Source organism: Symphalangus syndactylus, chromosome 6, assembly GCF_028878055.3.
Source record: "Symphalangus syndactylus isolate Jambi chromosome 6, NHGRI_mSymSyn1-v2.1_pri, whole genome shotgun sequence".
NCBI classification, from domain to species: Eukaryota; Metazoa; Chordata; class Mammalia; order Primates; family Hylobatidae; genus Symphalangus; species Symphalangus syndactylus.
The window spans coordinates 98,658,610-98,672,523 of NC_072428.2; the positions used below are offsets into that span (position 1 = coordinate 98,658,610).

Consider the following 13,914-nt stretch of genomic DNA (forward strand, 5'->3'; position numbering starts at 1 on the left):
ATCTCCTTGGAATCAGCACTATCACTGCTGAGAATTGTAACAGACCTTGGAATTACCCTAGTTCAGTCTCCCACATATAGCCTTAAACAGTTTTTGACAGAATTCTTAAACATTTTCAGTAATATGGCGCATACAACCTTGTAAAGCAGCTCATTTCATTGTAAAATATTTTCATTTTTCAGATTATACAGTAAAATTAACTTTTTTGGTATGCAGCTTTATGAACTTTAATGCATATAGATTTGTGTAAATATTACCACAATCAAGATACAGAATAGTTCCATCACCCCCAAAAACTCTCTCATGCTGTCTTTGTAGGCATCCCTCCTCCCACCCATAACCCTTGACAACCACTGATCTGTTTTCTGCCACTAAGGAGGTCATAGAAATGGAATAATACAGTATGGGACTTCTTTAAACTGCCTTCTCTTTCTGAGCATGTCATTGAGACTAATCCAAGTAGTTGCATGTATCAATAGTCTACTCCTTTTTACTGCTGATTGTGTGGATGTACCACACAGTTCATCCATTCATCCACTGTAGGACCTCTGGGTTGTTTCCAGCATTTGACTGTCACGAATAAAGAAGTCGCTATAAACATGTGAGTACAGGATTCTGCATGGACATAAATTTTCATTTCTCTAGAGTAAATACAAGTGCGATCGTTGGAGCATATGGTAAGTATACGTTTAACTTTATAAGAAACTGCCAAAACATTTTCAAAGTGGTTGTCCATTTTGCGTTCCCACCATCAATGTCTAAAAGTTCCAGTTGCTCTGCATCTTATTACAGTAATACTTGGTACTGTCCATATTACTTTAACCACTTTAACAGATATGTGGTGGCATTTCATCATTGTTTTAATTTGTGATTCTCCAATGCCTAATGATGCTGGATGTCTTTTCATACCCTCATTTGCCATCCCTTTATCCTCCGCTGAAGTGTCTGTTCAAGTCCTTGGCTCACGTTGTTAAATTCTGAGGGTTTCTTATATATTCTAGATATAACTCCTTTGTTGGACATGTGGATTTGCAAATATTTTCTTCCTGTATGTCACTTGTCTCATCTTCTTGGCAGTATATTTGCAGAGCTAAATTTTTAATTTTGATGAAGTCCAGTTTATCAATTTTTAAATTTCATGTATGATGATTTCAGTATAATTGTAAGAAGTCTTCCCCTAACCCAGGTCACCAAGTTTTTCTTCTAAAAGTTTCATAGTTTTGTTTTACATTTAGAACTACGATCCATTATGAATTATCTTTGTATAATGTGTGAGGTTTAGGTCACAGTTTCTGAGGTGTGTTTGTGTGTGTGGTGGGGGGTTAGGGGAAAAGAGAGGGAGACAGAAAGATGACCAATTGTTTCAACACAATTTTTGCTGAAAAGACTATCCTTTCTCCATTGAATTGCTTTTGTAACTTTGTCAAAGATCAAATGGCCATATATGTATGAGTCTATTTCTGAACTCTCTATTTAATTCCATTTATCTACATATCTATCTTTATGCAAACACCACTCTGGTAGAGTAGCCATGACTACTGTACCTTTAGAGTAAGTTTTTAAATTGAGTAGTGTGATTCCTTGAAACTTTATTCTTTTAAAATTGTTTAGGGCAGGTGCAGTGGCTTATGCCTGTAATCCTAGTAAACTTTGGGGAGCTGAGGCAGGCAGACTGCCTGAGCCCAGGAGTTCAAGACCAGCCTGGACAACATAGTGAAACCTCGTCTCTACTAAAAATACAAAAAATTAGCTGGGGGTGGTGGCGCACACCTGTAGTCCCAGCTACTCAGGAGGCTGAGGCAAGAGAAGCACTTGAACCTGGGAGGCAGAGGTTGCAGTGAGCTGAGATTGTGCCACTGCACTCCAGCCTGGGCACCAGAGCGAGACTCTGTCTCTAAATAAATAAATAATAAAATTGTTTTAAACTATTCTCATTCCTCTGCCCTTCCATATAAATTTTAGAATCTGACTGTATAATTTTTGGAAAGTCCTACTAGAGTTTTGATTGGCATTGCATTATATTTATAGATCACTTCAGGAATAACTCACATCTTTACCATGTAGCATCTTTCAATAATGGTATGCCTTTCCATTTCTTTAGGTCTTCTTTTATTTCTTTCATCTTCTGTTTTCAACATACAGATTCTCTATGTTTTGTTAGATTTATACCTAAGTATTTAATTTTTTGGATCTACTGTAAACTGTACTGCTTTTGTTACAATTTTGGTTTCCAATTATTCTTTGCTTGTATATAGGAATATAATTGATTCTCCCAAGTAGTTTTCTTTGTGGAAAATCATCTACCCCACCATCAGTGCTCTGGCTTGAAGGTCCCATTAAAAACATCACGTAGGATTTGCCCTACTAATGAAGCATACTACTGTTACTAAAATTTCTCATGGAATGTGAAGAACACTCCTCATCTTTTCATATATTTATGCTCAGTTATTTTAGAGGGAGTGGTAGTATTTTGCAAACCATAGATTATGATAACTCTTCATTTCTGGCATTGCAAAACAACTTTCTCAAAAACTTGTATTCCAAATAATACTCTGGTTGGATCAATAAGATCACATTAGGAGGCAGCTATTAATATATAGAAATGTTCCTAAATACTAACAACACTTCCCAGAGAAAGTTAATTGGCTCTTTAGTTATAGAATAGCCAGTCTGAGGTCTAACGAACCTTTATTATGGCAAATGTCATTTATCACCATTTATCACCAATGTGTAGCTTTGTGATACCCTTGAGATAACTGGGATGCACAGGGCTGTGTTGACATTCAGAAAAGCAGTTTGCCACGTCTTTTTATTGCTTGCTCTATTCTCCATTTTAGCATGAGTGGTTTGTTGCCACATTTACTTCAAAAACCTATTCATCCAACTACTCTTCAAGGTCACACATTGAACTTTGTTATCAAAATAAATGTAATCATATAGTATAAGTTTTTTTGGGTCTGGTTTCTTTCACTTAGAAGAATGCCTGTGAGATTCATCTATGTTCTCTGTGAATGTCAGTAATTCATTCCTTTTTATTGCTGAGTAATATTTCATCATTTGAATATACCACAGTTTATCCATTCACTAGTTAAAAAGAACTATTTTTAAATTTAGCTATCTTTATACATTTGTTGCAAGTCATAAATTGGATAGGTACTTATATTTCTATTGCTGAACTTTGTAAAAATCCAGATTCCTTCAATGCAGGTGGTAATAATTAAGCTATTTCCTAAAGGCTTTCTCATGTACAAATTTTAACTTAATCCTTTCAACTTTTTCCTTTGTTTTCAATTAACAGATCATTAGAATGATATTTATCCCACAATAGAGGTAACATTTAATTTCTAATTCGGCAGAAAAGTTATCTTTTTTACTAAACCATTTAAATCTTAAATTCTATATTTGTTATACTCTGTGTAACTTCTAATCAAGTAGGTATTTTAGATGAAACACATTTTCATTATATAAAAGCCTATATAAGGATGATCAGAAAAGACAAAAAAGGGAAAAGATGAAGAGGCACACAAATTTTAGCAAGAAACAATAACTGCAAAATCAATCCCAAATCAAAAAACCGGCAGGTTTCTTGTAGTTTCGCTAACCATTTTTCAAAGTAAATTTCTGTTCCTTAAACTTTACTCACTTTTTATCAAAAAAGTACAGCAGTTAAGGTTTCTGGGCTCACTCTAATCTAGTGGTGAGGCATACTATCTTTTAAGCTCTGCTTATAGTTAGCCTACTCTTGTCAGATGCCTATTCTATCAGTAGGTCATTGGGCTAATGTTAGGTCCATGGTAGTTCCTGTAGACCACATCCTGTTAATTTTTTTTCTTTTTTTGGTAGAGACAGGGTCTCACTATGTTGCAGCAGGCTGGTCTTGAACTACTGAGCTCAAGCAATCCTCCAGCCTCAACCTTCCAAAGTGCTGGGATTACAGGCATAAGCCACTGTATCTCAGCACTACAATCTATTTCCAAAACATTTTTATCACCCACACTCTGTAACCATTGAGGAATCACTCCCCATTTTCCCTTCCTCGTCCCATTTTCTATCCCTAATCAATGACCCATTTTTTATTTTTTTATTTTTTTTATTTTTTATTTTATTATTATACTTTAGGTTTTAGGGTACATGTGCACAATGTGCAGGTTTGTTACATATGTATCCATGTGCCATGTTGTTTTGCTGCACCCATTAACTCGTCATTTAGCATTAGGTGTATCTCCTAATGCTGTTCCTCCCCCCTCCCCTCACCCCATAACAGTCCCCGGAGTGTGATGTTCCCCTTCCTGTGTCCGTGAGTTCTCATTGTTCAATTCCCACCTATGAGTGAGAACATGCGGTGTTTGGTTTTTTGTCCTTGCAATAGTTTACTGAGAATGATGTTTTCCAGTTTCATCCATGTCCCTACAAAGGACATGAACTCATCATTTTTTATGGCTGCATAGTATTCCATGGTGTATATGTGCCACATTTTCTTAATCCAGTCTCTAGCGTTGTTGGACATTTGGGTTGGTTCCAAGTCTTTGCTATTGTGAATAGTGCCATGATAAACATACGTGTGCATGTGTCTTTATAGCAGCATGATTTATAGTCCTTTGGGTATATCCAGTAATGGGATGGCTGGGTCAAATGGTATTTCTAGTTCTAGATCCCTGAGTAATCGCCACACTGACTTCCACAATGGTTGAACTAGTTTACAGTCCCACCAACAGTGTAAAAGTGTTCCTATTTCTCCACATCCTCTCCAGCACCTGTTGTTTCCTGACTTTTTAATGATGGCCATTCTAACTGGTGTGAGATGGTATCTCACTGTGGTTTTGATTTGCATTTCTCTGATGGCCAGTGATGATGAGCATTTTTTCGTGTGTTTTTTGGCTGCATAAATAAATGACCCATTTTTTATACATCAAGTCAGATGACAACTTCTTTGTTAAGCTGACCCTGACAGAATAAATCACCTCTATAGTACTTCTTAATCCTGTACATATGTTGATGATTAAATTTTCACCTCATTCTATAACTGGGTTTACATTCTTTTGTCTGAACTATTTGAGGACAGGATCCAGGAAGCACAAACAATATGCCAACTATGGTTAAAAATCTGTATATCCTTCCCAGCTAGCACAGTGCCTGACACTGAGTAAGCACTCACTACATTTCTGTCCAGTTATAATGAAAATTATTAATTGTGGTTTGGTATAGGCATAATTTGGCAGGTGTTGGGAAGGCTCTTTCTGCTAAAAACACTCTTTACCTGGAATGTTTAAATAAAAATTTCATAATTTATGTTTACGTATCCTAAGCTCTGAACAAAAACTTTTATGATGTAAATAAAGCCTGGTAGGAATAATATGTATATCAGAATTGGTCATCAAAACCTCTAGTGTAAACTGATTTATCAGATTCTTTCTCCAAAGACAGGAATTAACAATTTAATTTTGAAGGTGGAGATGGAAAGAGACGGAATAATTTTGTTTAAAAAGTAGTACTTCTATGTGCATATTATGCTACTACTTGGGCAGATGGGAAGAGATTGGGAGCTACTCACAAAGAATTCTTCTCACTTTATAATTTTCTAGGACTTGTAATGAACCTTATAAATGTTGTAATAATCTTCTTCTTCTTATAGTCAAAGGCAAACGAAATCTCCCCATTCACCTACCCATAACTCTTAATTATATCACTACTTTCAATAATTGCTCAAATAGAATATTAATTAACCTCTACTACAATGGATACCAAGTAACTACATTAAAACATATGTCAGATGTGACAGCTAAAAGGGATTTTCAAAATGAGACTGATAATAATTGAATATAATTATTAAAAGAATTTAGGATGAGAAGGTTGTAGTACTATACTTTAAACTTGGCAAAACTTCTGAGTGGTTAGAAAGAATTAGGACTTTGCTTGAACGTTTTCTTTGTTTAAGCAACCAAGATCATTCACACCTTAAAATATTCCCATCAATCTTCTGAGTTGTCATTTGAAGTGAAAAATATCCCATTTCTTCTTCGAGTCTTGGAAGAGAATATAGAGTAAGAAAAATATTTCCTTAAGTAGGTTTCTTGGGCTCTATATTCCATTTTAATATTTTTATTAATTAAATGTGCCAATGTTTCTGAAGTTTATTGATTTATATGAAAGTACATTTTTTGCCCATGTGGCTATATACTTTACATAAAAATTTATGTAAATTATAAATAACATTTATTTATTCAAATAACCTTAAGAAGTTATTTTAATCTGTGGCTCAAAATAAGTTAAAGGATTATGGTCATCAATATAAAAATGTCTAAGAGTGAACAGAAATATCACTAATCTATCTGAAATGGAAAAGGAACCACTGCATTACTTTGGTATATATATTCAAAAATACTGAATTAAACTTCAGAACTACTTTCTCTTAGATAAAGAATAAAGAGCAAATGAAATAACTTCTTTTGAAGTGTGGAAAACACATGATCCCCAAATGTAATTATTTAGTATTTGAGACTTTCACTAATTGGCATAACTGCAAGTTTATAGCACTATTAAGGTTATAACTTAAAAATCCTATTGTATTTTACATACATTGTCTAAATTATTTCTCAATTTATGACATGGTACATAAGAATAGGGGGAAATCATTGTTAAAAACAGTAAGCCACATATTAAAATAAAAATTTTGTTTTGACCAATAAGTCCTGAAATCAGTATCAGAAACTCAGCAGCCAGTACTTTCTGCCCTGAGGGGGTGGAAGAAAGAGAAGAAAGGCAAGAAGGGGAAGTGCCTTACATAATTCAACAATGACTGATTCTGCAAAGTAAGAAATGGTTTGAACTGACTCCAAAGACAAAGGAATCCTATTTTAATCTCTTAACTACAAATATTATATTACTTAAAGATTAAAAAGAAAATGGGAATAGCTGGCCATAACATTTTAAAATATATATAAGCTATTGTATCAAAATGAGATAAAATTGATAAAAATGTTTTAGTTTAAATGATCCACTAGAAAGTTTTGAAGTTTATATTGCTGACATGTTGTTTATATAGATCTATGTATGAGTTTTTGAATGCCGTCTTAGTATCTCTGTCAACAGTATAAGATTTTTTTCTCAACAGATAGCTGACCAAATAAAGAGAGTAGATGTACTTTAGGGACTAGAGAAAAACGTCAAGATTCCTCTCATTCTACTCCATCAAATGAGACTAATTTTAAGTGAGACATAATTTAAAAAATTAAGTATATATAAAAATGCAAGCTTTCAAAGTATCAGCTCTAAAGCTTTATTAGCATTTAGTGTAAGTTATGAATTAAGATTTCCATAAAGAGTTGGAAAAACTTGACAGAGGAAAAGCGTAAATGAGTTTACATAAAAAGAATTTCCAGAAATAATATTCACTTTTATAAATAATTTAAACATGAATTTAAAAGAGTATAATTACAGACAACATCCTAACTCTGTAATTTAACAGCTGTGATGCTAGTCCAGTTACTTAACTTTTCCTAAGGTGCGAATTCCTTGTTTGTAAAATGCAAATAACTCTACCTCATAAGTAGCAAGGATTAAATGAGATAATGCATGCACAGCACTAAATAAGTGTCTGGCACACAGCTAACTTAATGAGTATTTACTATTATTTTACTGTATCCCTTTCTTCAAAATATGCCCACCCAAACCGTCAAACAGACTGGATTCTGCATTTTCACAGAGTGTATATCATTTTTAATTTTTATCATGTTTGGAAAGCTAATCATACACACTCTCACTTTTCCATCATAAAATTATCATAATGGGCTACGAATCACACTACATAAAACACAAAAACTTTCCTAAAATATATTTGCATGTCAGAGGCTTGTTAAGAAAAACAACAGATAAAAATATCCTAAATTGTTCTTCTTTTGACATATGAAGACACAAAGAAGAAAGTCTCCTAGGTTGATCCTTCTGAAGATCAATGACATTTAATAAATGCTGATTCTTTTAATCATATAAAATTTTAAAAAATAAGACATACAAGTCAACTTACTTGATGAAGATCATTTCCCAATGCATACTCTGCAAAGTAGCCTGGAGCAGCAGATGAGGCTCTAATGGCCTGCCACATTTTATACTGACAGCCTCCCAAATAATGAGAGTTGATTCCAGGAAAATGACCATAGTTTCTGAACACAAAAGCTTTGGGTGTTATCCCTCTATTTACTATGGTACTTACAGCAGCTACCTAGTGAATGAAAAAGTGAACAATTCCATCGTTAGCAGTAATATATTTGGGATCTGTAAAAATTAAATACTATTTAGTAGTATGAATGAACAATCTACAACTATATGTGTAACAAATATAATGTTGAAAAAAGAGAATCACATCTTTTTAAACAGGCATTTCTTTGTGGGATAATAGATATAAAGACTGAAGCAATTCTGATAAATTTATTATAAGAGAATAATAAAAGAGATTTATTTGACCATGATTCAATTTAATTTAAAAAAATTCAAAAAGGCAAACATTTCTAGACCTTTACATGATAATTGACAAAACAGTAGTAATGAATAAAAACTGCTTAAAGGCCGGGCGCAGTGGCTCACGCCAGTAATCCCAGCACTTTGGGAGGCTGAAGAAGGTGGATCACTTGAGGTAAGGAGCTCAAGAGCAGCCTGCCCAAAATGGTGAAACCCCATCTCAACTAAAAATACAAAATTAGCTGAACATGATGGCAGGTGCCTTCCAGCTACTGGGGAGGCTGAGGCAGGAGAATTGCTTGCCCAGGAGGTGGGGGTTGGAGTGAGCCGAGATCATGTCACTGCACTCCAGCCTGGGTGACAGAGTGGGACTCTGTCTCAAAACAAACAAAAAAAACTGCTTCAAGATAAGTACACTATTTTCATAATATCACTTACAAATTAGTCTTTGTTTCTGTGCCCTTCGAAAGTATTTTGACTTCAATAAAACTGAAATGTAACACTACACAATCAATGCTTTCAGGTCACAATTATTAAAACCTGGTAGTTGGGTAATGTTTATTAAAAAACTATAATGTCATCCATCTCAGATCTCAAATTTTATCAGTCAGTTAAATTTACATGAGATGTGCTCTTTTATTAATGATCTGTAATACCAACTTAAGAGGCTGACAGGTATTGATGAGGCCAAAGTTAGTGTCCTGTGCCAAGTCCTGCCAATTGTTTTGATATTTAATAAACAAAGGTCACATGCCAAATTCCTATGAATAATCCAAGTCTGTCTCTAGGCCACTATGGATAGGCATTGGCCATACACTAAAATCCAGAGTCTTTCTATAGTTGGTATATAAATATGGTTGGATTAAGAAAACATACGAGTGGCTCTCCATTTATCAAGATGATTTACTTCTTAAGATGGCTAAAGTTCCCCATAACTTTTATTCAAAACTGACAACTTCCATGATTTAAACCAAGCAAACAAACAAGGAGCCTTAGAGATACAGGGGAACAAGCAAGAAGCATAGAGTGCACCCTAGTGTCCTCTCCAAAAGAGCTAAGTCATCTCTTCATCACAGCCTCTGAGGCCCTGAGCCTGATCTAATCGGCCTACTGCTCCAGCCTCATTCCACATGCAGCCCTTGGATTCCAAGGCACTAGTCTTTAAGAACTCTATCATTTCCTGGAATTCTCTATGACTCTTCCTGCACAGGCCATTCCCTTTGCCAGGAATGCTCCTACTCAATGGCCTGCACATTGACATCTCAAATCTCACTTCCTTAAATTAGCTGTCCCTCATGTCTCCTTAAAAATGTGCTTTCAGAGAACTGCTTTTATGCTCCATAGCACTTATGTATTTCAGGGAAACTACTACCTGTCATCTGTGTGATTATTTCATTAATACCTATGTTGCCCTACAGAGCTGTAAACCCCATGTCTGCATTTGCCCACAAATGAATCCAAAGTGCCTAGCAGTGGGTGCATAATTAATACTTGCAGAATGAATCAAAGTATGAGTATGCCATAGTTAAAGAGCAACAGAAGGAGCTGCACTTGTTTGATTTTTCATGGTTACAGTTTGTTATCTGAGAATAAATACAAGCTGCATGAAATTTCTAGGCACATAAATTCTATTCTTTAAACAAGTAATATTAAACAGAACTCAAGCAACACTCAGATCATTGGGTTTCAAACACATAAATAAATGAAGAGCCACATTGAGACACATCTAAGTGACATTACAATATTAATGGGGATTCAATTTGTATAATAATATAATCTAATATAGTTATGCATTGCATATCAATGTTTTGGTCAATGATGGACCGCATATACAACAGTGGTCCCATAAGACTAAACGGGCTTCTATGCTGTATTTTTTTACTGTATCTTTCTATAGATATTTTTTATCTAGATATTTGTATATCTGTAGATACATAAGTATTCTTATCATTGTGTCACAATTACCTACAGTATTCAGTATAGTCACCTGCTGTACAGGTTTATAGCCTAGGAACTATAGGCTATACCATTTAGCCTACATGTGTAGTAGGCTATACCATCTAAGTATGTCTAAGTACACTCTATAATACTTGCACAATGACAAAATAATCTAATGATACACTTCTCAGAATGTATCCCCATCATTAAGTGATGCATGATTGTACTGTATCTAAGAGGCATATAAAATTTCCTTTAAAAATCTAGGGTAAGAAGGCCGGGCGCGGTGGCTCATGCCTGTAATCCCAACACTTTGGGAGGCTGAGGCGGGCGAATCACGAGGTCAGGAGATCAAGACTATCCTGGCTAACATGGAGAAACCCTGTCTCTACTAAAAAATACAAAAAATTAGCCGGGTGTGGTGGCGGCCACCTATAGTCCCAGCTACTTGGGAGGCTGAGGCAGGAGAACGGCATGAACCCGGGAGGCGGAGCTTGCAGTGAGCCGAGATCACGCCACTGCACTCCAGCCTGGGCGACAGAGTGAGACTCTGTCTCAAAAAAAAAAAAAAAAAAAAAAAATCTAAGCTAAGAAATGTCATAATGTTCCTGAAATCACTAGATTTGGTTTTTAAAATTATGATGAAATAATTCTTCCTTAAGTCCATCTTTCATGTTCTTCCATTTCTGTTATAGTTTTATTGAATTTAGAAAAGGTATAAGGATGATATCCCATCTCTTCATAGAATGACTCAATATATAAAGAATTAATATAATCTATAATACCTTAATAAAAGAGCCCTCAGGGCCGGGCACGATGGCTCATGCCTGTAATCTCAGCACTTTGGGTGGCCAAGGCAGGCAGATCACCTGAGGTTGGGAGTTTGAGACCAGCCTGACCAACATGGAGAAACTCCATCTCTACTAAAAATACAAAAAAAATTAGCCAGGCGTGGTGGTGCATGCCTGTAATCCCAGCTACTTGGGAGGCTGAGGCAGGAGAATCACTTGAACCTGGGAGACGGAGGTTGTGGTGAGCCGAGATCGTGCTATTGCACTTCAGCCTGGGCAATAAGAGTGAAACTCTGTCTCAAAAAATAAAAATAAAAATAAAATAAAATAAGATAAAATAAAAGGGCCCTCAGGACAAGTGCTTTCACCAGACCTTCAGATGGAACTAGGTGTTATATTTAAGAGACTCTAAGCTTACCTTAGGACATGTGGGGTTTCTTGCTGTTTCAATCATCAGTGCAGATCCCATCCTATCCCTTTATTAAAGGAGAAAAAACAAGTTATATCAAAATGACTTTATCTCCTAACAACAAGGAAACACACAGTATGCAATTACTGTTTGTCCATGGCTTTGTCAAAGTGCTATGAGGGAAAAAATGTAAGACTCTCCTCTAGGAGGCTTATAATCCCATTAATGCACATGAAACAATATGCAGTTATTTATCAACCTCTGATTCAAACTGCAAGTATCTATAGTTCTGAGGGGCAACCAACAGAGGGGCAGTAACTGGAAAAGATGCAGGAAGGTTGCTTGAGGAAGACACTGAAAGACTGCAAGGCAATATATTTAAAGGTAGGACATATACAGGTTAAAGGCACAAAGGCAAAATGAATGTGTTGTTTTCAGGGTCCTGCCAATAGGATAAAGGAGCTGTGTTGAGATAAGACTGCAGAAGTATGCATGGGCTAGTTAGAGTAACCAGGTGAGGACAATGAGACTTTAAGCTTGTTTTAGTTGGTAACAGCCAATGTCATCAAGAAAACGGCTTTGAAAATCATCAGAGTTGGCATTTCAATTACTATGACATTACAGAAATTGTCCTTAGGCAGCAATTTTTGCAATTCCATAATAAGAGAATTTTATTTCAATGCAGACTTTTCCAGACTTAAAAATTATGTATTTTCCTACATTGAATACAAAGACTATGGTTTCACCAAACTTCCTCATGAGTAAAACCATTTTCTAATGTGTTTTTCAAACAATACTCATGTTTCTCAACTAGAATATTAGTGAATTTCATAAAAAGAATATTTACAAACTGCTTAGTGATCTACCCTTCATAAGCTTTAATAAATATCAATGTAAAATACTTTCCAAAATGGACAAGATCTTTTGTCTTTCCCAACCTGATCTATACATTTCTACTACATGAAGATCAATGCATTTTATCTTTTTAAGATTCTTTGTCTTTTCACAGAATTCTTACTGTAAAATTACAAGAGAAATCCTAGGAGCATGCTGCTTTCACACTTTTTGGCAAAGTTCATATTTATTTATTTTTATTTTTGTTTAAATCTTGGTTTTATCAAAAGCTAAAATGCTTTTAGTGAATTAACTTATGAATATAAACTTCTAAAAAAAAGCAATGGTAATTGTTTATTTCCGAGATGTCAAAATATGAAAAAAAAATCAACATGCCTAGATTGTACTGATGCCATAATATAGTTCCCTTAAAGTAACGCAAAATTATCACAGCAAAATAAATAAATAAAAGTCCTCTCAATAAACAATGAGGGAAAAAAAATGCTATGACAAAAAAGGCCAGAAGATAGATACAGAAGAATATTAACAATACTGGCACCCAGTGAATCACAGTCCTGGTATCCATGTTGTTGTATATAGTCTCTTCCTACACAGACTCTTGGTTGGCGTGGCTTTCGTCCATGTGACCTCAGCAAACATGCCATTAAACTGAGGCTTGATAAGTGCTTATGCACTGGGGCTTGCTCTCTGGGAACTCTGAAACCACAATGATGAGACGAAGCTTGAGTGAGAATGACCAGGTGGAGAGAGAGGCTTCCCAGGCCCATTAGCGGAGCCACCAAGTGAGCTCAGGCAAGAACAGAAGAAACATCCAGTCAAACCACAGAGTCATGAGACTAAATCATCATTGTTTTAAGCCACTAAGTTTTGCAGTGGCTTGTTCTGCAGCAAAGGCTGAGTTTGAAAAAGCAGAGAAAGAAAAAACAACTAACTACATTGATAAAATTTATCAGTGCTATGATTAAAAATAAAGAAGTTTCCAGAAGAGCAAAAATGAGACAGCAATACACAAATATGCAAAGATACTCTCATAAGTAACAAAAGGAAAAAAAATTTCATAGTAGAGAAGCTGGTTTTAAATTTTTAAATTTTCATTAAATACTAAAAAGTATTGATCGTACGAATACTGGGAATAGACATGAATTATATATATATATATTATTTTTTAGATGGAGTCTCACTCTGTTGCCCAGGCTGGAGTGCAGTGGTGCGATCTCAGCTCACTGCAAGCTCCACCTCCCGGGTTCACGCCATTCTCCTGCCTCGGCCTCCCCAGTAGCTGGGACTACAGGCGCCCGCCCCCATGCCCGGCTTTTTTTTTTTTTTGTATTTTTAGTAGAGATGGGGTTTCACCGTGTAGGCCAGGAAGGTGAATTATATTTTCTAACAGACACAAAAGATGTGAAATTAAGTAACATACAATGATAATGGATGGGAAGCTTTCACGATTGAAAAGATGTCAATGTT

General features: G+C 35.4%; 1 protein-coding gene across 4 annotated transcripts in view; it reads right to left on the reverse strand.

Moving 5' to 3' along the window:
* Positions 1–13,914, reverse strand: part of PNPLA8 (patatin like phospholipase domain containing 8) — a 79,965-nt gene that overhangs the window by 9,689 nt on the left and 56,362 nt on the right. For 3 of the 4 annotated variants that reach the window (XM_063642118.1, XM_055283700.2, XM_055283699.2), the window contains 2 exons: positions 11,602–11,659; positions 8,024–8,218 (listed from right to left, as the gene is read on the reverse strand). In XM_063642118.1, coding sequence (XP_063498188.1) covers positions 8,024–8,218; positions 11,602–11,659 — 253 coding nt within the window. The other variant, XM_055283701.2, reaches the window with a different exon arrangement.